Here is a 26,348-nt window from a genome sequence, read left to right as displayed (position 1 = left end):
GCTGGGACACAAAAGAGAGGTGTAGATGAAAACTATAAGGAAAATACAAAAGGCAAGGATAGGGTATGCGTGATGGGAGAGCTGGGGAAACTTCAAGAACAAAGTGTCATTTGAGGATGGATAGAATTTTGACAAGCAGAGATGGGGGGGGGGCATTGTTGGGCGAGGCAGTCCACCACGGGTCCTGAGCGTCCCTGGGTGTTATCACTGGGTATGCCAAGAATGCAAGGCAACGACCACTCTTTCCCCAAAACATTTCTCAGCGTTGTATTTGCAGCCAGCAACTTGGAGGGATGAAGGAACATCTTCTCCCAGACAAAGAGCAGGCTTGCTTATTGCTTACTATACAAGTGGTGATGCTAGCAGGGGCAGTGGTGGGTTTGCCAAGCTCAGTGCTCCTCAGCTGTGCTGCAAACCCCATGCATGGGTAATATCCACCCGGGCCCCTCCATGTTGCCCCCGTGAAACTTGAGAACAAGGGAAAGAGATGTAACAATGATGCTAATGCTGCTTGCTCTGCCAAGAGTGGTAAATCCTTTGTCTCTGACTCAGGAATCTCATGTCTCATGCCAGCATTTATGAAACAACAGCAGGCTAGTTTATTAGCTTCTAAATGGAGTAAATCCCAGCCCCTGACAGGTGTTCTAGGCAGAGGGAACAGTGTCAGCCAAAGCAGGGTGTAAGTTGTTCAGGAACCAAGGAGTGGTGATGCTTGATGGACTCAGCCCCAGTGCAATGACTTTCAATATGCCCAGAGGGGGAGGCAACTGGTAACAAAGAGGACTGTGTACCCCACCCGAGATCTCATGATCAGCTCTTACTGTGCACAGTCAGATTCTGTTCTGTCTTCAGTCTCTGGGCTACTGTTATCATACCGCATATATAGACTCAACTCACAGAGGTTTACCACCTATGACGAGCCAGGCCTGAGCTGGCACTTGACACAGCTAACACTAGAGGCAAAATGCACAGTGAGAAAGTAGATGGGTGCGGGGTCCTGTGGAATCTTGTCTTGCATCTTACAGTTAAATTACTCCATAAACATTTGCTAATCACCTACTGTGTACCTGGCTTTATGCTACAACTATGTGCCTGAGCTGGAAGAGGCCTAAAAGATCATGTGCTCCGGGCCTTTCATTTTATGGAGGGAATAACTAAGGCCCAGAGAGGTAAGTGACTTGCCCCAGGTCACACAGCTGGTGTTGATGTGAGTGCCAAGTGTAGAACTTAGATCTCCTGACTCACAATCCAGTGTCACTCTGTGACACCATTGGGATGGCACCCAGACAGGAAGTTCCCTGCAGTTGCAGGGCAGGGGGCTCTGTACAGGAGCTCTGTGAGCCAGGCCAGGACGCGCACTCTCATTTGTGGGTCAAGCGGCTGACGCTTCCAGGCCTGTACCCAAGGTGGCTCCCACCAGGCTGTGGGAACAGGGGCTACTGTGCGGTGTGTGAGGGGGTCCCCTTTGGGTGGAGCTGGGTGGGACTCTGGGTGGCTCTTGAACTTGTTAATCCATCCCCCAGGGAGTGGCTGGGCCTTTGCTGGAGCCATGAGGCAGCCTGGACTCTGGGCGCCTTGGGGCAGAGGCAGAGGCAGAGGCCAGGGGCAGTGGGCTGGGCCTGGGAAGCAGTAAAGGCATTTGACTCTGGCGAGGCTCAGCCCTCAGTCCCCAGGGGAAGCCGGCCAGGACCAGACCAGGAGCCACAGGTACCCCCTGAGGCTCATCTTTGTGTGCAGCCACCCAGGACACTGGCTGGCAAGGCTGGGTCCCTAAGGCTAAGTCACCGTGGGTGACCAAGGTAGGTGCCCCTGAGACCACACCGTTAAGAGGCTGCTCACAAGGTACTGAGAGTGACCCCTTGCTGGGACCTGTGATGGGGATGTGCAGACCCCAGTGGACCACGTTCCTGGGGGAAGGGAGGTCCCCGCCTATGAGGATGGGCACTCTGAGCCAGGATGGATTAAGTCAATCCCTACCACTCTGCCGGTCAGCCTTGGATAAAGGGGAAGTGGCTCAGTAGTGATACCTAACATTTCCAGAACACTCACCATATGCCAGGCACCAGTACCGTCCACACTTGTCTCACTTCCCACAACAGCCCTGTGAGGTAGGGGCTATCAAAACCACCTCTGCTTTGGGCCGGCCCCGTGGCTTAGTGGTTAAGTGCGCACACTCCGCTGCTGGCAGCCCGGGTTCAGATCCCGGGCGCGCATCAACACACCGCTTCTCCGGCCATGCTGAGGCTGTGTCCCACATACAGCAACTAGAAGGATGTGCAACTATGACATACAACTATCTACTGGGGCTTTGGGGGAAAAAAATAAATAAATAAAAATCTTTAAAAAAACCACCTCTGCTTTAAAACGAGGAAACTGAGGCACAGGGAGGTTATAGGACTTTTCCTATGTCACATAGGTGGTGGAGAATGAAATTCAAATATTTGATTTCCAAACGCAGGCTTTTAATCACTGCATATATCTAGGATTTCAGCCTTGGTCTGGGAGGAGGCAAGACATCAGAGGACTGCCCCTGAGTGGCAGCAAAGAGAATGGTCCCAATTTTGTGGAGATGGTCAGTGGGTAGGGGGCCAGGCAAGAGCCCTAAGAGTGGGTGTGGACGTTACAGGCCCCGCGATCTGCACTTGGGGAGTCGGACTGTGTATGCTGTTTCCATTACTCACCCTGCTATGCAGCAGGGCCCACAGGAAGGGGGGTTTGCCCCCCTAACTCCCACCCCACCCATGAGTAGACCTTTAAAGCAGGAGGAGTGGACCCCAAGGGCTGGGCTGGAGTTGGCAGCGGGTCCCCATCAGATGTTGCTCTGTGGTGAGTGTTCAACCTGCATCACCTCCTTAGCCCTCGCAACCTTGTGAGACAGGTAATTTCATTATCTCCACTTGACTGTCGAGGAAAATGAGATTCAGACAGGTTAAGCTAGGAACTAAATTTAGATTTCCAGACCACTAGAACACTACAGCTGCCTTAGATTCCCTGAATCTACTTTAACTTTGAACTTGCCCCTTAGGTCCAGTCCCACAGAAGACTCTTTAGTAGGCATTACCCACTCAAGCCACACAGCAAAAGCAAATGTGGTCTCCCCTCTACCACCACTAGAGTCTCCAACATCCCATCACCACTGGGGCCTCTTAAGGATGGGGTGAATCGTGGAGATTATCCCCAACACCGTTTTTCTCTCTGCTGCCAAGAAACTACCCCCAAACTAGACAGGTAGAGTAGGACATTGCTGCCGTGGCCCAAAGAGATCAAAGGTCACAGAAGCCACTAGAGTCTCAAGAAGACCTTTCCTTGACCCATTGGAAGATGTCACAGTAGCCGACATCATGGCATTCAGGGATCAAGAGAAGCAACAACAATCTTCAGTGGAGGTGAAATGCTTTGGGAGGCTGGCCTGCCTCTCCCAGGGCAGCCTTCTCCGCCTGCCTGCATCCCCTGTGAGAGTGGTGGCTCTACATATAGATGGTATATTTACACTGTAGGGCCTGCCCCACTCTCCCCTACTCCACTTCTCAGTGAAGCTGGGCCTATCAGATTCTTTCTCCTGGAATTTGCCTGAATGGTCATTCCTGAATGGAGCTAGTGCCAGAGTAACCAAAGCCAGGGCACGAGGCAAATTTGGGAGCAGTAGAAATTCTGAGTTGGCAGAGGAAGCTGGTCTGTAGAGAAGAGAAAGGGGTAATGTATTAGTCTGGGTTCTCCAGAGAAACAGGATAGATAGATGATAGATAGATAGATAGACAGACAGATAGAGATTTATTATAAGAAATTGGCTCATGCAGTTATGGAGGATGACACATCCCAAGATCTGCAGGCAGCAAGCTACAGATCCAGGAGAGTTGATGGTGTAGTTTAGTCTGAAGGCTCGCAGGCTCCAGACCTAGGAAGAGCTGATGTTTCAGTTTGACTCCAAAGACAGGAAAAAACCAATGTCCCAGCCCAATAAGTTAGGCAGTATGAAGGTCAGCCCTTTTGTTCTATTCAGGCCTTCAACTGATTGGATGAGGCCCACCCACATTCGAGAAGGCAATCTGCTTTACTCAATCCACCAATTCAGATGTTAATCTCATCCAAAAACATCCTCACAGACAAACCCGGAAGAATGTTTAACCACACGTCTGGGCACCCCATTGCCTTGTCAAGTTGACGCATAAAAATAACCATCACAGGCAGTTATGCAGAGATAAGAGATAATGAGAGACAGAACAGCTGCCTATGACTTGCTCTGGGTTGCTCAGCTGGACTTCATTTCTGTGAACTCACTGTTACTGTACAGTAGCCCCTCTCCCCACTTCTTTACTTGAACTAACTTAAACAGATTTGAACCGAGTTCTGACATTGTGGATCAGAGACAAGCCACTCCCACAGCGCTCCATCTGAATTCCTGTGTATCATTCATGCTTTTTATTTTCTGTATTTTATGATGTTTTGACATTTGCAGATCCAGGCAGGGACTGCCCCTCCCAGGGTCAGCTAATTCTCAGAGATAGCAGACAACTTGCCGGCAAGCTCGCCTTTGACATGGCGAACCAACCAATCTGGAGCCCATACTCAGTTTTGGCTCTTACATCCCAGGAGGCAATATTCCTCTGCCCTAATTATCCCAGGGTCAGGTGCCAGACAACCAGAGACAGTCCCTATGCCCCAGAGCCTGCTGGAGTTATTCAAACTAGCCAATCCTAAACCTGCCTAGCCTGCTTGCTTTGCTTCACCCCTTCCTTCCCACAAAAGCTACAACCAAAGTTCATGCCCACGCTTTTCTCTTGCTCCTTCTGCTTCCTGACTGACCTGGTGCTTCCCCATGTGGCCCTGTGTGGCGGGCAGGCCCTGTCCTCTTGGGAATTGTAAGAAATTATCTTTTCAATGGCAGCCATCTCCTGATCTGTTGGCCTCATTATTCCTGGATAAAACCAAAACCTGAGTACACTTTGAAACATCCTAACCCACAGAATCTATGAGCATAATAGATGGTTGTTTAATGCCGTGAAGTTCTGGGCGGGTTGTTATGTAGCACCTGGACCACATATGACATCCTGCAAGTTTTATAGCCTCATGTCCTTCATTGGCATAATGATTAATAAGGATTACTATCTCAGAGGGCTGTTGTACAGATTAAATAAGATGTAAAGTGCTTAGAGCTCAATATGTGTCAGCTTTATTATCAACAGTGTTTTCTAAAAGAGCGTGGATGCCCAGCTCACTGGTTCTCAATATATCACTGGATTGCAAGACAAAAACCTGCTCTCACTTGAGGTTCCTCCTCCTTCTTCATCCACCTACTGTACCAGCCTTGTCATTCTCCACTGTATCAGTCAGAGTCCATTTAGGAGACAGAAACCACACAGTAATTTGAACAGGGAAACTTCACTATAAGGAACTACTTACTATAAAAGGGGGTTGGAGTGCTGAGGGATTGGCTAAGAAGAAGCTAAAGAGAACTCGAAAAGATACAGGAAAAGAAGATATAAGGAGCAGCCACTGCCCCTAGGGTTGACATAGACCCCCAAGAAGAGCTCTCTTCCCCTCCCTCCCACCAGCGCCAAGATTCCACCTCATTAGAGAGGACATGACTGTGGCTCAGAGGATGGCAAAGAAGTCACTAAGGGGCTGCGCTTATAGAACTTGCCAGAAATCAGCCATCTGGGATACTGGAGGGAATCATTCAAAGGGAGCTGTTGCACGCACCTCAAAACTTAATGCAAAGCCACCCACCGGGGTGGCAAGGGAAGCTGCTAGCCACTGTGTGTTGCTGGCGGCTGTAGGACCCAGGAGCTAAAGATGCCGCCCACACTGCAGGAGCCCACACTGCAGGACCTGGCGCCTCAGAAGCCACATGTGCTCCAGAAGTGGACACTGGAGAAGCCTCACAAGCTGCAGGAGCCTGGCGAGAGGACACACGAGGACCAAGGAAAGAAACCCCTTCCTCCTACAGCGTCTTGCCAGCTCCCTCTACTGACAGAGCTAGGCATTGTGCCAGATGGAAAACGAGAAATATTTATAGGTCTCTGCTCCCTTATCATAGAGATAACTGGCATAGTCCACTTCTTCGGAGACTCAACTTCCATATACAAGCTTCTATGGACATTTGGACTTCCATACAACAATGAAACAACTCCGTATTTCCACCTCATGAGATACAGCTAGCTTTCTCACAAGCGAAGGTCTCACCCTCTCTCCAATATGAGGAGGTATACAGTCCCAACAGTCTATATTAAATACTTCTCAGATTTTGTCCTAGTCCCATAGGATATTCTCTTACCTAAAGACTGAATTGTAACATTAACTTGCAACAACTTACATATAAAATAAAAACGGGAAGAGAGAGAAAAAGAAAAAGGTTAGTATGTACAAAAACACTATGTATATATAACAAACAGAGAGAAAATATGCAAAACTAGTATAGTCTTTGTTTTTATAATTGGCCACAAGGCCATTTTAGTCACCACCAATAATTTTCTAAGTGCATCATTCCTTCTACATTTATTAGTTGGCCTTCTACTATAAGAAAGGCCTTTCTCTTCTTCTCTGTTTACTTTTTTATTTATTTACATTACTTATGGACTTATTTATTCTTATTTTACTCATTGGGTTATTATCTGTTACTGTCATATTTTATTTCGATGCTCCCCATTTGGCTAATAGGAGCCCTTATAAACTGACTCCTAGTCCTGTTGACATGTCTCCATCATTCGGTACTTCCTATTTCCGGCACAAGATGTTCTAGGATTGTCTTGAACTTTCTTACCCCAGTGGTAGAATCAATCATTTCTCCAAGGAGCTGTGGTTCCTTTTGTGGAGAATGGTGTTGAGAAATCAATGTCTGCGTGCTAAATGTGCTCATTTCTTTTGGGGTCTCATTGCCTCTAGGCTCTTTCAGCAGACACAGCTGGGGATTGTGTGTGTTTGTGTGTATACGCACATGTATACATGTACACATACACATATAAACATATGCATACATTTATAGCTATGTTTATTTCTATATCTACTTATCTATATATTAAAAACCATGAGTTCAGGGCTGGCCCCGTGGCTTAGCGGTTAAGTGCGCACGCTCCGCTGCTGGCGGCCCGGGTTCGGATCCCGGGCGCGCACCGACACACCGCTTCTCTGGCCATGCTGAGGCCGCGTCCCACATACAGCAACTAGAAGGATGTGCAGCTATGACATACAACTATCTACTGGGGCTTTGGGGGGAAAATAAATAAATAAAATAAAATCTTAAAAAAACAAACCATGAGTTCATACTTGCTGTGGACTGAATTGTGTGCCCCAAAATTCATATGTTGGAGCTCTAACCTCCAAGGTGACTATATTTGGAGTAAGGAAGTAATTAAGATGAAATGAGAGTGTCCATAAGAGTGGAGCCCTGATCTGATGGGATTAGTGTCCCTATAAGAAGAGAAACGGGAGAGCTCGCTCTTTCTCTCTCCACCAGGTGAGGACACAGCGAGCAGGTAGCTGTCTGCAAGCCAGAGCTCTCGCCAGAATTGAAATCGGCTGGCACCTTGATCTTGGACTTCTCCGCCTCCAGAACTGTGAGAAAATAAATTTTTGTTGTTAAGCCGCCCAGTCTACGGTATTTTGTTATGGCAGCCTGAGTAGACTAATATAATACTGACATTTAATTCTAATCTATACGAATGGTGCGTTTTGTTTTGTTTTTTGGTGTTTCTATAATGTATAATTTGCCTGTAGAAGTTTGCCATTTTCAGCCTACTCAGATTGTAAATTCAGAGAAGAGGGCTGTAGTAAGTTGCCTTGTATAATGTTTTAAGCAGAAAGATGTTTTTTAAAAAGTTTAGAATAATTAGAATCGTTTACCAAGAAAACAGAGTTGACTCCTGAGTCACATTGTTGCTTGTCAGCTGAGTGTGAAAGTTCTCTCTGCTCTCCCCGGAACAGGACAGATGGCAACAACAAACCCATGGAAACAAGTCTCAGCCCCACTGGGGGACCATTGTAACTGTCCCTGCAGGACAGAGAGGGAAGGAGTCAAGTGCCGGTTTAGCATCTGCAGCAAGGTTTATATTAAGCGCCATGCTTAATGCACTTAATAAATGAAGCACCTCGCTTCATCCTCACAGCAACGCCGGGAGGTGGGTATGATTATCCCCATTTTATAGGTGAGAAAACAGAGAAGCAGACAGTTTAAGCATTTGCCTAGGGTTGAACAGCTAGAACCACTGTCCTAGACTGTACTCCCCTAAAAACTAGCACGTCGTCGAGCCTGAGGCAAAAGGAAAAATATGTGCCCCTATAGGCACTTATCAAAAATATCCTTCCATACTTTGAACCAAATGGAAAAAGTGACTAAAAGTCCTACAGTCAAAAAACATGACCATACATAAAGCCCTGTGTTGCCCAATCTGGTCACACACTCTTGTCAACCCTCATAAAGCCAACTGGCATAGGATGCAATGGCGACCTGCCTGGGAACCCTGGGCTGATTGGAAATGACTGTTCCTGTTGCAAAATGACACAACGTCATAAAACAAACAACTTGTCTTTATTTTAAATGTTGTTATTTTGCTCACCATGGATGTTTTGCATTAATTTTGATTTTTAAAAATATTAAAATATTTATCTTGATTGCTGAGTTTTTTGGTGCCCCCTTAAGTATTGTATCCAAGGAGTGTTCCTCACTGGCCTTGCCTTAATCTGATACCTGGTAAAACCAAGTCCTGTCCTGACTTACACCAGGGCTCCATTCCCCAGAGTCGATCTTCTCTAAACAGGGCCCTGTTGCGGGGGGGTGGATCCTAGATGTATTCTGTAGATCCCAGATTCCCCATTCTTGTATGGCCCACACAACTGTGGAAGTGCCCCATCTTCTCGTCAGAAATATTGAATCATAAAGCTGTAACAATAGAAATGGTTCCATTGCACAGTAAGCATACAGTCATATGCCTGCAAAAATGTGTGGAGACACCAGATATTCTCCACCCAGCCTTAGTCACATCTGACCCAGAAGCCACAAGTTCCCAATTCCTCCCCTGGCATACCCATCTAGCTCATGGCATCAGAATTCCTAGGCTCTCCAAGCACTGATGTGCCAAGAGTTTGGCCTTCCTATTGCTGAGAATGGGGTGGAGGGAGCCCCTAGTTCAGAAGCCCGGCCTCCTGGTTTAAGAATCTGCATAGTCCACTCCTCAGCCAAGAAATTAGCTGAAAGATCTATTGGAGATAGATTCTATTGGAGACGAATATTGCTGATTTCTTTGTTCTTTTCAATATTTCCCCAGGGCTTCAGGAAAAGCAAGGAGAAACCCCTGTTAAAACCCTTTTAACTACAGCAAAGGACTTGCTGATGTTGTTTTTGTGTGTTTTTTTTTTATTGAGGTCACATTGGTTTATAACATTGTGTAAATTTCAGGTTCATATCATTATATTTCGGCTTCTGTATAGACTGCATCCTGTTCACCACGAAAAGTCTAATTTCCATCTGTCACCACAGCTGATGTTGTTTTTGCGCAGGACAGAGAGAGGAACTGGAGACTGTGGGATGAGGAAGAACAGCTCCCAAACATCCCCCCCACCTTCCAGAAAGGGACTCACAAATCCCAGTGTGCTGGCTCTTACTCTTTCCTTTTGGAACTTTTACAAAAGAGAAATCAAACTTAAATTTTAACTATGAAAGTCAGTTTTAAAGTGAAAAAGAAGTCAGGGAGACCTAACTGCATATACCCAGGTGTCCTTGCTGACCGTTTTTAAACCAGTGCACAAATAACTCCTAATTTCCAATGAAGTAAAAAAGCCTTTATCAAGAGCCTACTGGACATCCTGCATCCACTTCTGCTCTCTCCAACCCAAGTTCCAGAATGACCTTCTGAAAACACAAATTTGTGGGGCCGGCCCCCTGGCGTAGTGGTTAAGTGCGCGCCCTCTGTTGCTGGCGGCCCCAGTTAGGATCCCGGGCACGCACTGACACACCCCTTGTCAGGCCTTGCTGTGCCAGCCTCCCACATAAAGTGGAGGAAGATGGGCATGGATGTTAGCTCAGGGCCAGTCTTCCTCTGCAAAAAGAGGAGGATTGGCGTGGATGTTAGCTCAGGGCTGATCTTCCTCACCAAAAAAAAAAAAAAAAAACCACAAAACCACAAATTTGTCGTGAGAAAGAAATGAGCTAATATTTGTAAAGTGCTGACTGACAGTATTGGCACACAGTAAGTGCTATAAAAAGTCTATTAGATAAATACATATAATGCTATTCCCCTCAGAGGATCAAATGGAAGCTCCTTTGCTGCCTGCCTTCCGCTTCCCCACCACTCTCTGCCTTCCTTGCCTTATTCCAGGCCTCATTTCAAGTTTTCCTGAGTCAAGCTACCTCTGGGCCTTAGCACATGCAATTTCCTCTTCCTTAAACTCTCTTCCCAGACCCACTCCTCTTCATTTGACCAACTTCAACTCCTCCATATCTCAGCTTAAATGTTACTTTCTCCACCTTCCAGGACCTACCAGAGGGTAAAATGAGTTCTTCCATTTCACCCTCTTACCTAAAGCTGTAACGTTGATCACAAGTGTAATCACAACTAAATGTTTCAGGCTTTTTAAAGTTTGCCTCCCTTACTAGGCTGTAAACTCCCCCAGGGCAAGGGTTCATAGGTTTCTTCTGTTCACTGCCTGTCAAGGAACTCGGACAGGTAGGTCCCTAATGGACCACTGTCAAATGAATGAATAAAACCTTTTTAATACAGTCTCACTTAGGGAACTGGCTCAAGCTTGCACAGCTGATCCGAGATTCGAAACCACGACATCCCGGCTTTGAAGTCCAAGGTCTGACTACAGCACTGACTGTCCTTTCCTCTCCCTCAAAGCTGGAGTCAGAAGATAAATGGTCTGGGAGGTGAGTAGGAGATGTAGATCTATTTGCTGAGGGCCACACGTTGCAAGGAACTCAGCACGGCGCGCACTGGCCCAGGGGAGGGGGCATCTGTCACGTGTACCCTGCAGGGCCAGCCGCCGCCGCACCCTGGGGCAGGAATGCGGCCCCGCCCCGCTCCCGCGCCAGCAAAACCGCGTTCTCCCTGGGGACTGACGTCAATGAGGGGGGCGCCTCCGGGCGCGGCGCGACAGCGGCCGGGGGCGGAGGGAAGGGGCCGGGGCGGACACGCCCCTCGCCGCTGCTCCGCCGCTGATTGGACCGGGGGAATCTTCGCACTCGGGTTTCGAGGCCCGCGGAGGGGACGCGGCGGAGCAGGGCCACGCCCCTCGCCCCTCTGCCGCCGCTGATTGGCCCACCGAGTCTCCGAGTTCGATTTTGGAAGGCTCGCCCTGGAGCTCGCACCAAGGCTCGGCGGGGGATTGGCTGTTCCGGGGCTGGAGCGCTTTCTCCGGGGAGCCGCGGCTGTGACCGAGGTGGCCCGCCTTGGGCAGCCAGGTACGTAGGTCGGCGGCCCGGCTCGCGCTGCAGTGGGAGCGGGCGGGCAGGCCGTCAGAGCGGGGGTCCCGCAGGGACCCGAAGCCCCAGGTCCACTTAGGGCCCGTCGCTCTGCGAAGCAGCCACGTCTGAGCCCCGGGGGCCGACCCGTGCTGGGGATGTTGCTGTGTGACCTCGGCCAAGATACCCCCTCCCAAGCTCCCGTCTTGTCGGGGAACGCCGCCTGGTCCTTGTGAGCACCCTCGCAGCAGGAAGCCCAGAGCTGCGCCCGCCCTTTCGAAAGGCCGTGGAAGGGGTTGGGGTGGGCGCATCTTAGCTTGCCCCATCCCGATTTGAGGTCTGTCGGCGCTGCCCTTCAGCGTGGTGAGTAATCGCTGTAACTCCGCGCGGGGCCGTGGAGTGCCGAGGCCACAGAGGCTGGCTTGGGAGACCTGACTTTCCATCCCTGCACCTTCCATAACCCGCAGAAGCAGATAGCAGGCTCTGAGAGGTTTCAGAACCTCCCGGGTCCTTCTTTCCCCTGAAGACCTCGCCAGCCATCTGGCAGGAACAAAAATAACTGTGGTTGAGAGCGTGGGTGCTGGGGTCAGACTACCTGGCTTCAAATCCCAACCTCATCACCTACCGCCTGTGTGACTCTGGGCAAGTAACTTAACCTTTCTGACCTCAGCTTTCTCATCTGTAAAATGGGTATAACGATAGTGCCTCCTCATAGGGGTGTTGTGAGGATTAAAGAGATTACCTGTCTGAAAGTGCTGATCTGCACTTGACACCCTCAATGGCAGCTATGATTTAAAAGTCCACAGATGAATCCATGTCCCTTCGCCCTCTTCTCCCAAGAATGAAGGCCTCTTCTGAGGGAGTTTCATGACTGTGGTGATGATGAAAATGACAATGACTCTAGTCCCTGGTGGTTTTTTTTTTTTTTTTTGGTGAGGAAGATTAGCCCTGAGCTAACATCTGTTGCCAATCCTCTTTTTGCTGAGGAAGATTGGCCCTGGGCTAACATCCATACCCATCTTCCTCTACTTTATATGTAGGACACTTGCCACAGCATGGCTTGATGAGCAGTGTGTAAGTCCGCGCCTGGAATCTGAACCTGTGAACCCCCGGCTGCTGAAGCAGAGCACGTGAACTTAACCACTACGCCACTGGGCAGGCCCCCTCCCTGGTAGTTAAACAGCCTTTCCCTTACGTCCTTCATTCATGATGTAAAATACTGGGGTGGCTGCTTTCATGTACTTTATCTGCCTTATTCCCTTCAGGGTTATATATTCTCACCAATTTGATGATGAGCAAACTGAGGCAGGGGAACACTAAGGCTTGCCAAGGTCACCCAGTTATCCGTGGCCCAGCCAGAATTCAGGGTTCTTGAGCTCTTGAAAAGAGTTATTCCTAGATTTAGTAGCAATTTATTTCCAGGTCATATCTGAGAATTGGTCTGGAGAAAGGGCCCAGTTCCTTTCTCCACCTCTTGGGGCACAGATTTGGAGGCCAGCGTGTGTCCAGTTCTCTCGGGCATGCCTGGCTGAGGCTAGGCCCTGCGGGGTGGGAGGGTCCACGCGGCCATTTGGACTAGGCTTCCCAATTGAGGAGCCACACATTTTGGCTGCTTTCCAGTGGCATGTCTGTGCATGCCAAAGGCCAGGGCCACAAGTGTTGATTTGGGCCTTGGGCCAGAGCCCCCTGTTCCTTTTCCAAGAGGCCTCGGCCTTCAGTTACAGATTATCACCAGGGGTATCAGAAGGGGGTGAGCCAAGTGAGGAACCAGTTGCCGCCCAGCTCACACGTGTGTTCTGCCTCTCGTGGTTACCTGCGCCTCCCTGAGACCACAGCGAGGATGGCTGTCTGAACAGAGCTTTGTATATCACAAAGACTGTTCAGTTGTGCACCATATTTATATATTGTAAACTCATTGCATGGTGAGACACTTTTTAAATATATTTCTTTCTTAGAGATCTACGGTTTGTTTATTGCCTGCTTCACAACAAGTTGAACTTTGTCATTTTCAACGTTTAGTATTTACTTTGGGGGTTCATTTTTACCTTAGTGTCAAATTGAAGTATTTTGCAATTAGTCTTTACTCATTTGTTCACAGACCCACACTTATCTACTTTTATGTCTGCTCTGAAATGAAAGATCCATTTGTAGTCTTTTAATAGCCCCATGGTTTCATTTTCAAGTTTTAAAAAGTACCATTGTTCCAAGTATACGCTGACTTTTCTGGATTCAGGTCTTGTCCAGGAAATTAGGGGGAAAGTACCTATTGAACACATTGAATGAGACAGGAAAAGTTTCCTCTGATAATAAAAGTGTTCTGATTGAGTTTGCCCAAAGTATACCATCTAATCCTTCCTGAAGTCTGCCTATTTTTATTCCCAGCCTCACGCTGTTGTCTGAATCCCAAGGTGACAGGCAGAGCTAAGAGTGAGGGGCCTCAAAATCTGGAGGTGCCAAGGGCTCCCTGAGGTTCATGGAGGGTAAGGTTGAGGCTGGAGGCTCAGACTCTCCCAGATGGTTTCCTGTTGGTGTGTTTTGTAACTTACTGTTTGTAACTCGGTGGCTGGAGGCTGGAGGCAGGGCCTTGCAGCCCTGGCAGAGGTGGCTGGGACTATCTGGGAAGTCAGGCTCCAAGCCATTTCCTCCCTGAGGCAGCTGCTGCTGCCTGATCCTGTTGCCATCCTCTCTGAAGGGAGGGTGAGATTGCCTGGTCTGAGAGAAGGGACATTACCCTTCTCCCACCACCCACACCAGCCTAGGAGTCTGCCCCAGGCTTGGCTATAGCCAGCCTAGGTCACTACAGTGCTTTAGAGCAGTGAGTTCTCTGTCTTCTACCAGACCCTAACCCCACAGCCCACTGCAGCAAAAGGGTCTGGCCTCCAGGGAAGATTGAAGAGAAGGGGAGCTACTGGTTGGGGAGTTTCCTGGCATCTTTTTATAGCCAGACCTGTCCTAGGCCCTGGCAGACAAGCAAACCCATCCTTGCTACCGTACAGACCTAGTCTTATCATGGAATCATTGACTCTCAACAGTGGCACACACCCTCAGAGACCATCAGCATCAACCGGTTCTTCTTACAGGTGTAAGAGGGAAACAGAGGCACACAGAGGCAATGTAAAGTGCCTGAGTGGCAGAACTAGCGCTCGAACCCACTCTTCTGACTCATAAGCCAGTGCTCTGTGCACTGGGCTGGGTTGCAGTTCCAGATTTCTTTTGTGGAAGCCGGGGGTCTTCCTCTTCAGAGTGCCATGGGTTCAAAACTGGGGCAGCCTGGCACCTAGTACATAGCCCTGACGCTAGGGAGAAGATTAAAATAAATTCCACAACCCCACCCTGCCTGAGTGTGGGATAATTCATTGTTCTTCTCTGTCTATTGGCGGGTTTCCCCCTTTGTGAGTTAGGTGGGAATAGTGAAGCACTCCTCACAGAAATGCTGGGAAGGAACGTGCTTTGAGCTGCTTGGCTATGAAGGCAACTCTAGTTAAAGAGCACAGGCTGCATGCAGTCACTTAGACCAGGTTCTGGCCTTGGCTGGGCCGCTGGTCCTTACATCTGTGTCTCAGCTTCCCTTTGCCCCTCTGTGAACTGGGATGAGGCTAAGAGTGCCTATTCCTAGAATTGTTTTGAGGATGAAGTGATATCATGCATATTGCCTGATACAGAATAAATGCCCCATAGTTAGCTTTTATTTCTCTTTATCTGCCTGAAAGTGTGACTTGGTGACTGTTGTTTTCTGGTCACAGTATGTTTATATCATCCAGCTCTGTTTTTGTTTTGCGAGGAAGATTGGCCCTGAGCTAACATCTGTGCCCATCTTCCTCTACTTTGTATGTGGGACACTGCCACAGCATGGCTTGATGAGTGGTGTGTAGGTCTGCACCTGGGATTTGAATGTGTGAACTCAGGGCCGCCAAAGTGGAGTGTGTGAACTTAACCGCTACGCCACCACACCAACCCCCAGCTCTGGGGGTTTAATTACCACACATATTAGGTTTTAACTGGATTCCCATAAGAGTGCCTAAGGAGAGGATGATTTTAAAATTGCCATTTTCCAGATAAAAAGCACAATTTTTATGAAGTTGATTTATCTGCAAGTCTTCTGCAGGTTTATTTTAGTTACTAAATCTTCTGAAAAGAGAGGGGGGTTCTTATGATAGAAGGCCTAGAAACTGGGACAGGGTGAGTGTGGACATTACTGGAATAAGGAGGGTGGCTACTGAGGTGAGGGCAAGGGAGGGACACTCATATCTGGGGAGTCTGAATGGGATGGAGAGGGCTCAGACTCTCAGGAAAACAAAAGGCAGGTGAGAGTGAGGGTTACTTCCGCAAGTGGGCTGAGGATAGGAAACCGGGAATGCTTTTATTGATAAGATTCTGCTCTATTTGCGTTTTTTACAATGAGCATGTTCATTTTTTATTTAAATATATTTTAACTTTTATTTCCCGCTAAGCCGGTCACTGGTTGACAGATGTCTCTGTAGCTAGCTGTGGAATGAGGTCTGGCCTAGCAACCAGACCTTCCCCATTGGGCCTGGGGCTGTGAGGGGTGAGGGAGCACAACAGGCCCTCCGCTGGCTCAGGCCAGACTGTTTGGAGGAAAAGGAGGGTCCACATCACACCCCTGACCTAAGTACGAAAGTCAAGAAGGCCAAAAAGAGGGGCATTTGCATTTATTTAGCTCTTATTGGGTACCTGATACCACACCAGACTCATTTAATCTTTACAACAATCCTGAGAAGTGGTTATTAGCCCCATTTTACAGTTAAACAAACAGGCTCAGAAAGGTTGAGCAACTTGCGTAAGGTCACAGCTAGGAAGGTGGCAGAGCTGGGATTCAAACCCAGTTCTGTGTAATGCCAAACTCCTTAGTCTTACTTGTCTCCGGTCTGTTTTCCAATCCCATAGATTTTTCAGGCTGTACTGGAGACAAGGACAAGGTGGGTGAGCCTCTTATGCTTTTATTATTCAAAATGAACTATCTAGAACCAAGGAAGATAATTTAATTTTCATTTCCTGGATATGATGGGGGGACATCGACACGAGCCTAACTTTTACTGAACTTTCTCACCGATTTCAGCCTCTGGCCATGATAGTATATTCTAACCCTGTAGCCTATTCTGCCCTACCTTTCTCTCTGTGGTCCTTTGAACTGTGGTTAGATCTGATTGGCCTGTTTTATACTGTGTGTTTCTTACTGTCACATGGACTTGGTTCACCCCAGGGTCTTGAAAATAGGAGGTGGGATGACTCTTCTCCATTTCATAGATGGAAAAGCAGAGCAGTAGAACATGGAGCACTGTTCTTAACGCTTCTGTGTCCTCACTCAGTCCTCACGGCAACTCTGTGACGTAGGTCCTAGTACAGCTGTTACGTTTACGCAGGAAGCAGCTGAGGCGTGGCGGGTCAACCAGCCAGTGAGTGGCGGAGGGGGCCAGAAGTGGGATTCCAACCTGCGTAGCCCAACCCCACAACTCCTCGCTTACTTCTGAGCTCCAGAGCTGGGCCTCAGCATCAGAGAGATCTGGATTCTGCTCCTGAGTTTCCTCATCTGTGGAATGAGGATAAAAGTACCTCCCTCACAGGGCTCTTATGCTCCCATTTCAGTGATGTTACGTGAATACAGCTCTCACAGCAGTGCTGGATGCGTGCTAAGTGCTCCACACATTTCAGCATCTGTGTTGTCATGAGGACCTGGGTATCCTGGGGTCTGCACGCACTTTAGAGCCAGACAGACCTGGGTGCTCCTCCCGGCTCTGCACATAGACAGGCTTTGTGACTGCAGGAAAGTCATTTAACCTCTCTGAGTCATATTCTTCATCTGTAAAGTGGGGATAAACAATTCTTACCTCACAGGCTGCTGTGACTCTTCAGTGAGATAATACATGTGTCCGACACATAAGGACTTTATAATGAAGTTTGGCTATCATTATCAGTATTATTTCCCCAAGGTGCCCTGGAAATTAGTGATTTTAAGTCAAGACTTACTCCACTTTGGCTCCTAGAGAACAGAAACACTGGAAGTCCTTGCTTTAGTCAGGACCCCCAGGTTTGGAAAGGGCCTGCTGAGCTGATGTCTCTCCATGCTTTCCTTCCTCAGAGCACCCAGGATGGGCACCCCAGCCTCTGTGGTGAGTGAACCGCCCCCTTGGCAGGCCCCGACTGAGGCACGGGGCCGCAAGCAGGCCTCAGCCAACATCTTCCAGGACGCCGAGCTGCTGCAGATCCAGGGCCTGTTTCAGCGCAGTGGGGACCAACTGGCCGAGGAACGGGCACAGATCATCTGGGAGTGTGCGGGGGACCACCGTGTGGCGGAGGCCTTGAGGAGGCTGCGTAGGAAGAGGCCCCCAAGGCAGAAACCCCTGGGCCTCTCACTACACCACTGCAGCCGGCTCAGGTAGGTTCCAGGACTGAAGGGCTGAGGGAAGAAGAGCACAATGATGCCTGTTCCACCACTTTCTGGCTGTGTGACCTGGAGCTACTGTAAAGTTCCTACCATTGGGGTTGTTGTAAGGTCTACACACTGCCTACCACGTGGTTGGCACTTAAAAGATGGCTGTTACTTCTGCAGTCATATATGACCCTGTGAACTCCCCTGGGAGGAGGTGCCTGCGGCCTTTCAGTGCCACTTCATTTTGCAGCCAGGTGGGACAGACTATTGTTTGGGAAAAGAAAAAATTTTACCTGTTGTAGAACAGGTACCATTCAAAAGTAAGCCTGGTTAAAATCCTGGCTGTGGGATTACAGAGAATATAGCACAGGAGAGTACTGTAGAGGCATCAAGGGTTAAAAATTGTTGAGAAACTTTAAACTTTCCCTAGTCACCCCCCTCTTTGCTTAGGTCCCTGACAGCCAGGAACAGTGAGCCCGAGAAGGAGCTGAACCACATGGCCTAAACCAGCCACTGCTGGCTACACTCTGGGCTCCATTCCTCCGGCTGCCTTCTCTGGGCCCACAATTAGACCTCAACAGGCCTCTGAGATCATCAGGTCCAGGGGTAGCAAATCAGCGTCACTGCTCATAGTAACTCCAATTGATTAGTAATCCCTGCTTAAAACACCTTGCTGAGGACACTTGGTTCCTCCAGTCTCATGTCATGACTGATGAATGATGTCTGCTGTGAGTACAGGATGAGGAAGATGGAGAAATGTTGAGTGTCACACACTCTGATCTCGTCTAACTCTCTTTACAGAAGAGAAATCAGAAAGCTTTGCCAAGTCACATAGCTCTCTCAGAGAGCAGAGACGAGACCAGAGCCCTGGTCTCCTTCTGCCCCAGTGTTTTAATAGTTCACTATGACCAAAATCTCTGTAGTCCCCATTCTGTCCTTCCTGTTGATGTTGTCCTATCACACACTTGTTCCCTGCAGAATCCCAGAGCCCCAAGCTCCACTGGCTGACCCACAGAGCAGTGCCACGGAGATGGCTTCCGGTGATCAGTATCTGAACTCTAGGAGGACAAGTACCCGGATCCGACGGAACTGGAGGAAGCCAGGCACCACAAGCTACCTCCATCAGATCAGACACTGATCCAGAGAAGGGGCTGGAACAGCAGTATCTTCCCCAGGAATCATAGGGACTTTTGCCAAAAGACCTGGGGGAGGGGAAGAAGGGAGAGAGACTAAGGCAGACAGCCCCACACGGGTTAACGAAAGACTGCTGCCACTGGCCTGCTCAAATCAGAACAGGACTGGAGGCGTCCACTGAACTCTACACTATGTGGGACCCGTTCGTCCCCAGAATGAGGAGAAATGGTGATGTTCCTGCCTTGGCCCTTCCCCACCTGACACTATACCCGGGCTGCATGATATTCCCCTAGGAGTCGAGTGACAGGCACTCAGACTACATCTCACCACTCCTGCTCCTAAGCCCCCTGCTACTATGTAACCTGTGGTCTAGCAGCCTGTCCCACACCCCTGCCAGGCCAGCACAAAGAAACTGTGGTTTAAGTAGCAAAATAAAAACAATTGCAACAAGAACTGTGTGAGTGCGTCACAGAAGGGAAGGACCTGGAAATGGATACTCTGGAGCCAGGGGGTGAGGTGTTGGGCTCATTGCAGGGAAGGGGCATTCCCAAGGAGAAAAGAAGGCTGGCCTCCTTTGCTTTCTCACTCCCTATCCTGTAGAACCCCTTTGCCAAAGCCTCCTTTTCCAAAGTCTGTCAGATGGGAGATGGAAGCAACTGTAGGCAGTCCTGATCCACAGGCGAGGTGAGAGGCTTCTTGGCCTCTGGCCAGCTCTAGCAGGGAGAAGGCTATTATGGTCAGCCCTGCATGGTGGGCAGTGGGTCTGCAGTCAAAGTAGTGGGTGCCAGTTCCTCAGCTGGCCTCTTCAGCCCTATGGGCCAGCCATCCTGAGGTGGGTCAACAGCTGGACCAACCATCTTGAGCTCCCCGCATCATCCAAAGTTTCCTGTAGCCTGAAAACACTTGAGGTGAGGATTTTTGACTACTCTTCTGGCTTTGCTCCCCACCCCACCCATCCTACCCGCTTGCTTATCCATCACTTAAAGGAGCCAGTGTTCAAAGGGCTCCCAGGGGGCAGTGATGCACACACAGAGCAGGGCTGCCCTCTCGTGGCCAAGAAGAGAAGCTGGTTCACACTCCTTATCCCAATCCTTGGGGCTAGAGGATTTTGGAATTCAAAATTTTTTCGGCTTTTGGGAAGTAGTCAGTGCAAATACTGTATAATTCCTAGTAGAGGAACATCTCATAACAAAATATTAATATTTCTGCAACAAATATGCACACTTAGAGGGACACATGATGATTACAAATAGCTTCACATCACTGTAAGTTCAGGTCAGATTTTGGGGTCAATGAGTTATGAAAATACTTTTGGTTTTCAGAGCATTGGGACGCTGGAAATGAGGACCTGTGTTTTCCTCTGCTAGAGGAATACAGACTCAGGAGCCGTATCTCAGCAACTCCATGGAAACAGGGTTCTGTGTCCTTAAAATCGCATTCTACCTTGTCTTCAAAGAAAACTAGACAAAAAAGGTCAGAACTGGACTTGTTATTCATACATTTGCATTGATTTAAATACATTACATACAATTTCTACAGTGCATTAGAAGAACAATACAGAGGCAGCAGCACTCTCCAGCCCAGCCTCTACTCCCTGACACCGGGGGACAGGGCCTATGGCTGGCAGAGGGCCGGGCCATTCTGTGAGTGCCACCCAGAAACCGGCCCTGGCACTCTGGGCCCCTGGCTCTCCCAAAGACCACATTCAAGGCAACCTGAGTACAGGCTTCAAGGAGAACGGAGCTAGGCCAGGAAAGAACGGCCCGCACTCGTTTGCCTTCCAGGACTGGGACCAGCTCCCTCTTCTGTTGGACCCAACTTCCTTCTGAGCACAGAGCTGGTCTGGACGAGGGCAATGTGCAGATCTGCTTGGCTAGGGGAAGCAACCACGCTCCTCTTGAGACTGCTTAGCTTCTCTTGACACCCAGGTGGGGAGATTTATCAACATACTTGAGTAAAGATGTCTATGGAAAGCTAAACACACCTGGGTCCCCTTCTGACCTCCGGGAGCCCTGCTGCTCCTGCAGTCTAGGGGCAGGCATCCTCACAAACATGGCCCCCCAAGGCCAGAGTCCAGTTCAGCTGAATGGGATTGTCAGAGTTGGGGCCAGCGGGGGAGCTGTGCCTTCATCCAGAGGGCACGCATCTCCAGCTCCCAGCGACTCTTCCTGTCAGCTGTGGAAGCCCAGGACAAGCCGGCTCCTGGGGGCTGGAATGGAAGGTGACCAGCCTGGCCCAGCTCATGAGAGGGCTGCACATCTCCACTCCGCCTCCTGGATGGCAGGAGCTGGGCAAGCAGAGGGCACACAGCCATAGTCTTTGCTCCCTTTCTTTGGTTGTGTTTCAAATTTTCAAAATAGTTTCTTCCCAAGGCTGACTGACCAATCGCAGGGTGCCAGCAACCTGAAGTGTCCAGTAGCATAGGGCTGCCCTGTAGCCACAGAAGGCACCCTCCTTACTCCCTCCTGAGGCCGTTCTTTGCTTTGGTGTAGAAAGGGCTCGGACACCCGGCAAGGGGGACAGCTGAGGGAAGAGAGACATGGAAGCAGGAAGATGCACACTGAGCTGGGCAGGCATTGGGGGACAGTTTGAAGGCCTCTCTCCTTTGGGCCCCACCTTTCTCAAGAAGCCATGGAACAAGTGGCCTAGAACAAGAAGTCAGGGAGCAAAGGGAAGCTGCCAGTTAGGAGGCAGAATACAAGTCCTGTCACCTCCACCAAGCAGCAGGGTAGCATAAAAAGAAGTCTAAGGACCTAATATCCTGTCCTCTTATGAGCTGAGACCCACCCCCAGAACCCAGAACTGAACCGCTAAGTCAAAAGAGTTGAGAAAAAGTATCTAAAACAACAGAAACAAATCAGAGGACTGGCAGAGTTTCTCACCTTTGGCTAGGGCCAAGGACTCAGGAAGCAAGGCTGGAATAAGTTTACCCATAGACCAGTTACAGCTCCCAGCATACACCTGGGCCGTGTGGATCACTTTTACCTGCGGGGGAGTCAACTTCCTCCCTCCTGCCTTGTCTGAGCGACAGGCAAGCAGCAGGCCTGCACCAGAGAGGCGGGTCCCTAGCAGGGCAGAGAGAGGAGCCGATGCGATCATATGCGGAGAGGTCTAGAACACAAGTATCCTGCCACGAGAATTGCGTTTGCAGGCTCTCAGCCAGCCTACCACACTGGTGGGAGGGGAAGGAGACTTGGCAAAAACCCAAAGTAGGTGTGACTTCTGTCTGTCCCAGCACTGTGAGTCACCCAGCTGCCTTGGTCCATGGGAGTAAGGAACTGCGAGGCACCTGACTGTTTGGACCATGCAAATACAGGTCTGAATTAGAGGTTTCTTTTTCTTTTTTTTTTTTGTGAGGAAGATCAGCCCTGTGCTAACATCTGCCAATCCTTTTTTTTTTTTTTTTTTTGCTGAGGAAGATTGGCCCTGGGCTAACATCCGTGCCCATCTTCCTCCACTTTATATGGGACGCCGCCACAGCATGGCTTGCCAAGCAGTGCGTCGGTGTGCGCCCGGGATCCGAACTGGCAAACCCCGGGCCGCCGCAGCAGAGCGCGTGCACTTAACCGCTTGCGCGACCAGGACGGCCCTGGATTAGAGGTTTCTGACATGAGAGGATCTGGGATTCTGCCTGTGTTCGCCACTAGTATTTAAATTTGTTTTTGTTGTTTGTTTGCTTTTCTGATGCAGAATATAATGAAGAATTGAAACAGAGCAGGGTGTCAGGGAGGGAGGGGAATTTCCCAGCCTGTCCCCAGGAGACGTTGGAAGGGAGATGCTCCTTTCCTGGCATCTGAACTACTTGCATGGAGTTCCAGCACTCAGAAGTGCCCCAACAGCACTGACTGTCCCTCTGATTGTGCTTCTCCCTGTGCTTGGGAAAGCCCTGAGTGGGGTGATGAGCAGACAGGGAGAGCTCTTAAGGGCACTGTTCTCCACTGGCTTCTCTGGCTTTTCCTGCAACCCACTCCCCAGGCTTCCTCCCAGCCCAAGTCTCAGACAATATGCCTTTGTCTGCCTCTCAGGCTACCACCACGAAAAGAAGGGCTTCCGACTCTGAAAGCTCTGTGTGTAGGAATCGCTAGCGGACCGCTGGTGGGAACGGGCCGTCTCGACAATCACAGGCGGCATCTGGACGAGGTGCAGGGGACTCTTGTTGTCTTTCAGGGCCTGGCTCAGATTTAGGATCTGCAAGGGGAAAAATGAGATCAGCGAGGGAAAGGCCTGGGTCTGACTCTGAAGGGAGTACTGGCAGATAGAGTGCTCCTATAGATCAATAAAAAATAAACCACCCACCAATGGAAAATCGTACAAATAGGCTATGCACAAAAGCAGGAATATAAATGGGTAATAAACAGAAAATGGAAACCTCTCTAGTCATTTAAAAAATACAAATTAAAATAAGTACCTCCCATTTTTTGCCCTTCCTGTTAGTAAAGATACAGAAGACGACGACAACTCAGAGTTGGGAGAGTTCTGAGACATGGCTGTGGGGCTGGATCATGGGACAGTCTTTCAGAAAGGCCAGTGGACAATAAAGGCTTAACAGTGAACAGGCCCTCTGACTCAGCAATTTCATTTTTAAGGACTAAGGCAACAATCATGGATAGGCACAGAACACTTAGTTTCAACCAATACAGTGCAGTATTGTTTATAACAGTGAAAATTATATAGATGCCCAAGAGTATGGGATCAGTTAATATTAAGGGATAAGAAATGAGCAATTAAAAATATATATTTTATTGGTATGGAAAGCTGATCACAATGTTGTTAGATAGAAAAGAAAAGAGATAAGGAACCAGTAGTATTATAATGTGACCCCACCTTTATTTTCTAAAATTCTATCTTCCTATTTGCGGAGAAAGAAAGCCTGGCAATTGGCAATGGTTATCTCTGGGTCACCGAATTACAGCTGATTTTTTTGTTTACTGTTGTTTATGCTTATTTTCTGATTTTCCTACAAAGACCATGTATTAAAAAAAGCGAACATTTCAGTTGGATTCTCCCTCCAATGCTGTCTCTTCGTCATCTTTTTTCTTAAATAAAATTTTTGCTTCGGAATAATTTTAGATTTACGGAAAAGTTGCAAAGATAGTACAGAGAGTTCCTGTATACCATTTACCCAGTTACTCCTAATTTTAACAACTTACATAACCATGGTATGGTATATTTGCCAAAACTAGGAAATTAACATTGGAACATTACTATTACCCAAACTCCAGACTTAATTCGGATTTCATTAGCTTTTCCAGTACTGTTCTTCTGTTCCATCCAGGATACCGCACTGCATTAGCTCCTTACCAACTTTTGTCTGTATTTTACAGATATTTCAGATATGTGTCCATGGGGACACATTTTCTCCCCTTTGTCAAAATTAGAATCACCACCATTTATCTTTTCTGGTAGGATAGTACAAAAGCTGAAGTTGTCCTAGGATAGCCTTCTTTAAACCACTAGATGTTCAAGATTTTCACGGCCAGACCACAGACACATGAGAGGGTAAGCTAGGCTGCACCCTGAAATCACACAGACACACAGCCCTCAAGCCACAAATATCCTTGGCCCACAAATGTTGCCCATAAAGAGGCCGAGATTCACCTGGAATAGAAGGCAGAAGTCAGAACTGGATCCTTCCAGTAATTAATTCCTTTTCTACTTAATTATTTTGGTACTTGTCCACATCCTATGCTGTGTCTAAGAGGCTTGTGTACAAGATCAGGGTAGAGAACTAAAAGGAGGTTCAAATGGAATTGCAGTGGAATGTGCAGTCGACCACTCAACTTAACAGAAAGAGGATTTTAAAGGTGCCCTGGTTGGGGCTTCCTGTGCTTCTTTTGGTTCTTTGGGTTAGAAGCCACCTCTTATGAATGCTGAGGTATTTGGGGTAGAATGTCAAATTGTCTACAAGTTACTTTCAAAAGATTTGGCAAAAAAAAAAATTTTATCTATCTATATATCTAGGGAGAGAGACAAACTATACAGATATAGAGAGAAATTACATAGACATAGATGAGATAAAGCAAATGAGGTTAACTCAATGTAACAACTGGTAAATCTAGGAGAAGATCCCACTCTTTCAACTTGACTGAGGTCTGAAATTTTTCAAGTTAAAAAGTTAAAGAGGGGCCGGCCCGGTGGCATAGTGGTTAGGTTCGCGCACTCCACTTCGGCGGCCTGGGGTTCACAGGTTTGGATCCTGGGCACCAACCTGTGTGCTTATCAAGCCATGCTGTGGTGGTGTCCCACATACAAAGTAGAGGAAGATGGGCATGGATGTTAGCCCCGGGCCAATCTTCCTCAGCAAAAAGAGGAATGGCAACTGATGTTGGCTCAGGGCTAATCTTCCTCACCAAAAAAAAAAAAATAGTTGAAGAAAAATTTATAGCAGGCACACAATACTAAAAAATAAATACTGTCTTTGAAAATGTTATTTAAAGAGGCTTTCTCTCAGACCCTGCATTCTTTATCTATCTTCTGGTTAGAAGCTTTTATGGTGAGTAACAACTTCTATCACCCGACTCCATCTCTCTGGGGGTTCTTCACTCTTCCCCTTCAGCTCAGGGCCCTGTACAGCCCACTCTGTGATTACGGCTCTGGTAGGTAGAAGCTGGTGACCTCCTTCCCCTGTGGTATGTCAGATTTCTGTAGGGCAGAGGTTCATTTTGCTTTGGTGTGTGACTGGTAAGCAAGTCAGGATGTGACATATATTGGCTACCTCCATGCTGGGAGGAGCTGGATGCTCATGGAACCGTATGGTGTTCGGAGGTAGGCAATCTAGGTTGTACAAGATGCCAAAAGGCCCTCAAAAGACACTAGGAGCACAAGATGGAGAGAAAGACAAAATTGCACTCTCCCAACCACCTCCCACCCCCGCCTTTTACCACTCTCGATAATGACCCTAACTGGGTATAAAGGGAGGAGGGTTGCTATGGTGCTGGCAAGGGACAGAGCTGGGAAGGGATTAGAGAAGATAGTACAATAGGGACAGAGGCACAGCCTACATAAGCTTGAGAAGAAGTTTGTTCCTTTATGCTGAGTTCCATAATACCAGAGTACATCATGTGGCTTTTAAAGTTTCCAAAAAATCTTCCCTTCCTTAACTGGGCCCTTACATTACTTGGGAAATGTTAGAAGACCTGGTACTCAAGCAGCTATAATAACTGCAGCTCTTAAAACCCCTGCCTATCCCATTTCCAGCGAAAAATGGGCTCAGCAAGCTCAAGAGTTGCTCTCACAAGAAGCCTTTAGCTAACTGGTAAGAAGAGGTAAATGTATAATTATGACTGGGAAGACCTTCTTGTCCTTTAAAGATGTGAGAAGCTGACTTTTCTGTATACAAAATCGTAATCGAAACAGCTAACACATATTGAGTATTTCAACATGCCAGGCACTACTCCAACTGTTTTAAATCATTTATCTCATAATAACTCT

General features: G+C 48.4%; 2 protein-coding genes across 4 annotated transcripts in view; one reads left to right on the top strand and one right to left on the bottom strand.

Annotated features, from left to right (window-relative positions):
• The first annotated feature begins 11,264 nt into the window (after nucleotides 1–11,264).
• AVPI1 (arginine vasopressin induced 1) lies at nucleotides 11,265–19,387 on the top strand. 2 transcript variants are annotated; one of them, XM_014785630.2, is made up of 3 exons: nucleotides 11,265–11,395; nucleotides 17,493–17,789; nucleotides 18,762–19,387. In XM_014785630.2, exons 2-3 carry the CDS (start codon nucleotides 17,503–17,505, stop codon nucleotides 18,919–18,921), a joined length of 447 nt encoding a protein of 148 aa, XP_014641116.1. In that variant the 5' UTR covers nucleotides 11,265–11,395; nucleotides 17,493–17,502; the 3' UTR covers nucleotides 18,922–19,387. The 2 variants fall into 2 exon arrangements, with proteins under 2 accessions (XP_014641116.1, XP_004427975.1); XM_004427918.3 differs by lacking the exon at nucleotides 11,265–11,395 and adding an exon at nucleotides 11,446–11,758.
• Nucleotides 19,388–20,386: 999 nt separating this feature from the next.
• PI4K2A (phosphatidylinositol 4-kinase type 2 alpha) overlaps nucleotides 20,387–26,348 on the bottom strand; it is a 30,479-nt gene continuing 24,517 nt past the window's right edge. For both annotated transcript variants that reach the window (XM_004427917.3, XM_087432383.1), the window contains one exon: nucleotides 20,387–23,105. In XM_004427917.3, the coding sequence (XP_004427974.1) occupies nucleotides 22,944–23,105 (162 nt within the window). In that variant the 3' untranslated portion in view covers nucleotides 20,387–22,943. The remainder of the gene's footprint in view (nucleotides 23,106–26,348) is intronic.

The sequence above is a fragment of the Ceratotherium simum genome, chromosome 6 (genome assembly GCF_057802395.1).
Source record: "Ceratotherium simum simum isolate JZ-2026a chromosome 6, ASM5780239v1, whole genome shotgun sequence".
Lineage (NCBI taxonomy): Eukaryota > Metazoa > Chordata > Mammalia > Perissodactyla > Rhinocerotidae > Ceratotherium > Ceratotherium simum.
The sequence above is the reverse complement of the archived record's forward strand: the minus strand, read 5'-3'. Positions and strand labels throughout refer to the sequence as shown.

Bases quoted from the DNA above. Each gene is read 5' to 3' on its own strand.
- AVPI1 (XM_014785630.2), top strand. From the start codon at position 17,503: ATGGGCACCCCAGCCTCTGTGGTGAGTGAACCGCCCCCTTGGCAGGCC. The intron at 17,790-18,761 runs GTAGGTTCCAGG...TGTTCCCTGCAG, and splicing joins CACCACTGCAGCCGGCTCAG to AATCCCAGAGCCCCAAGCTC.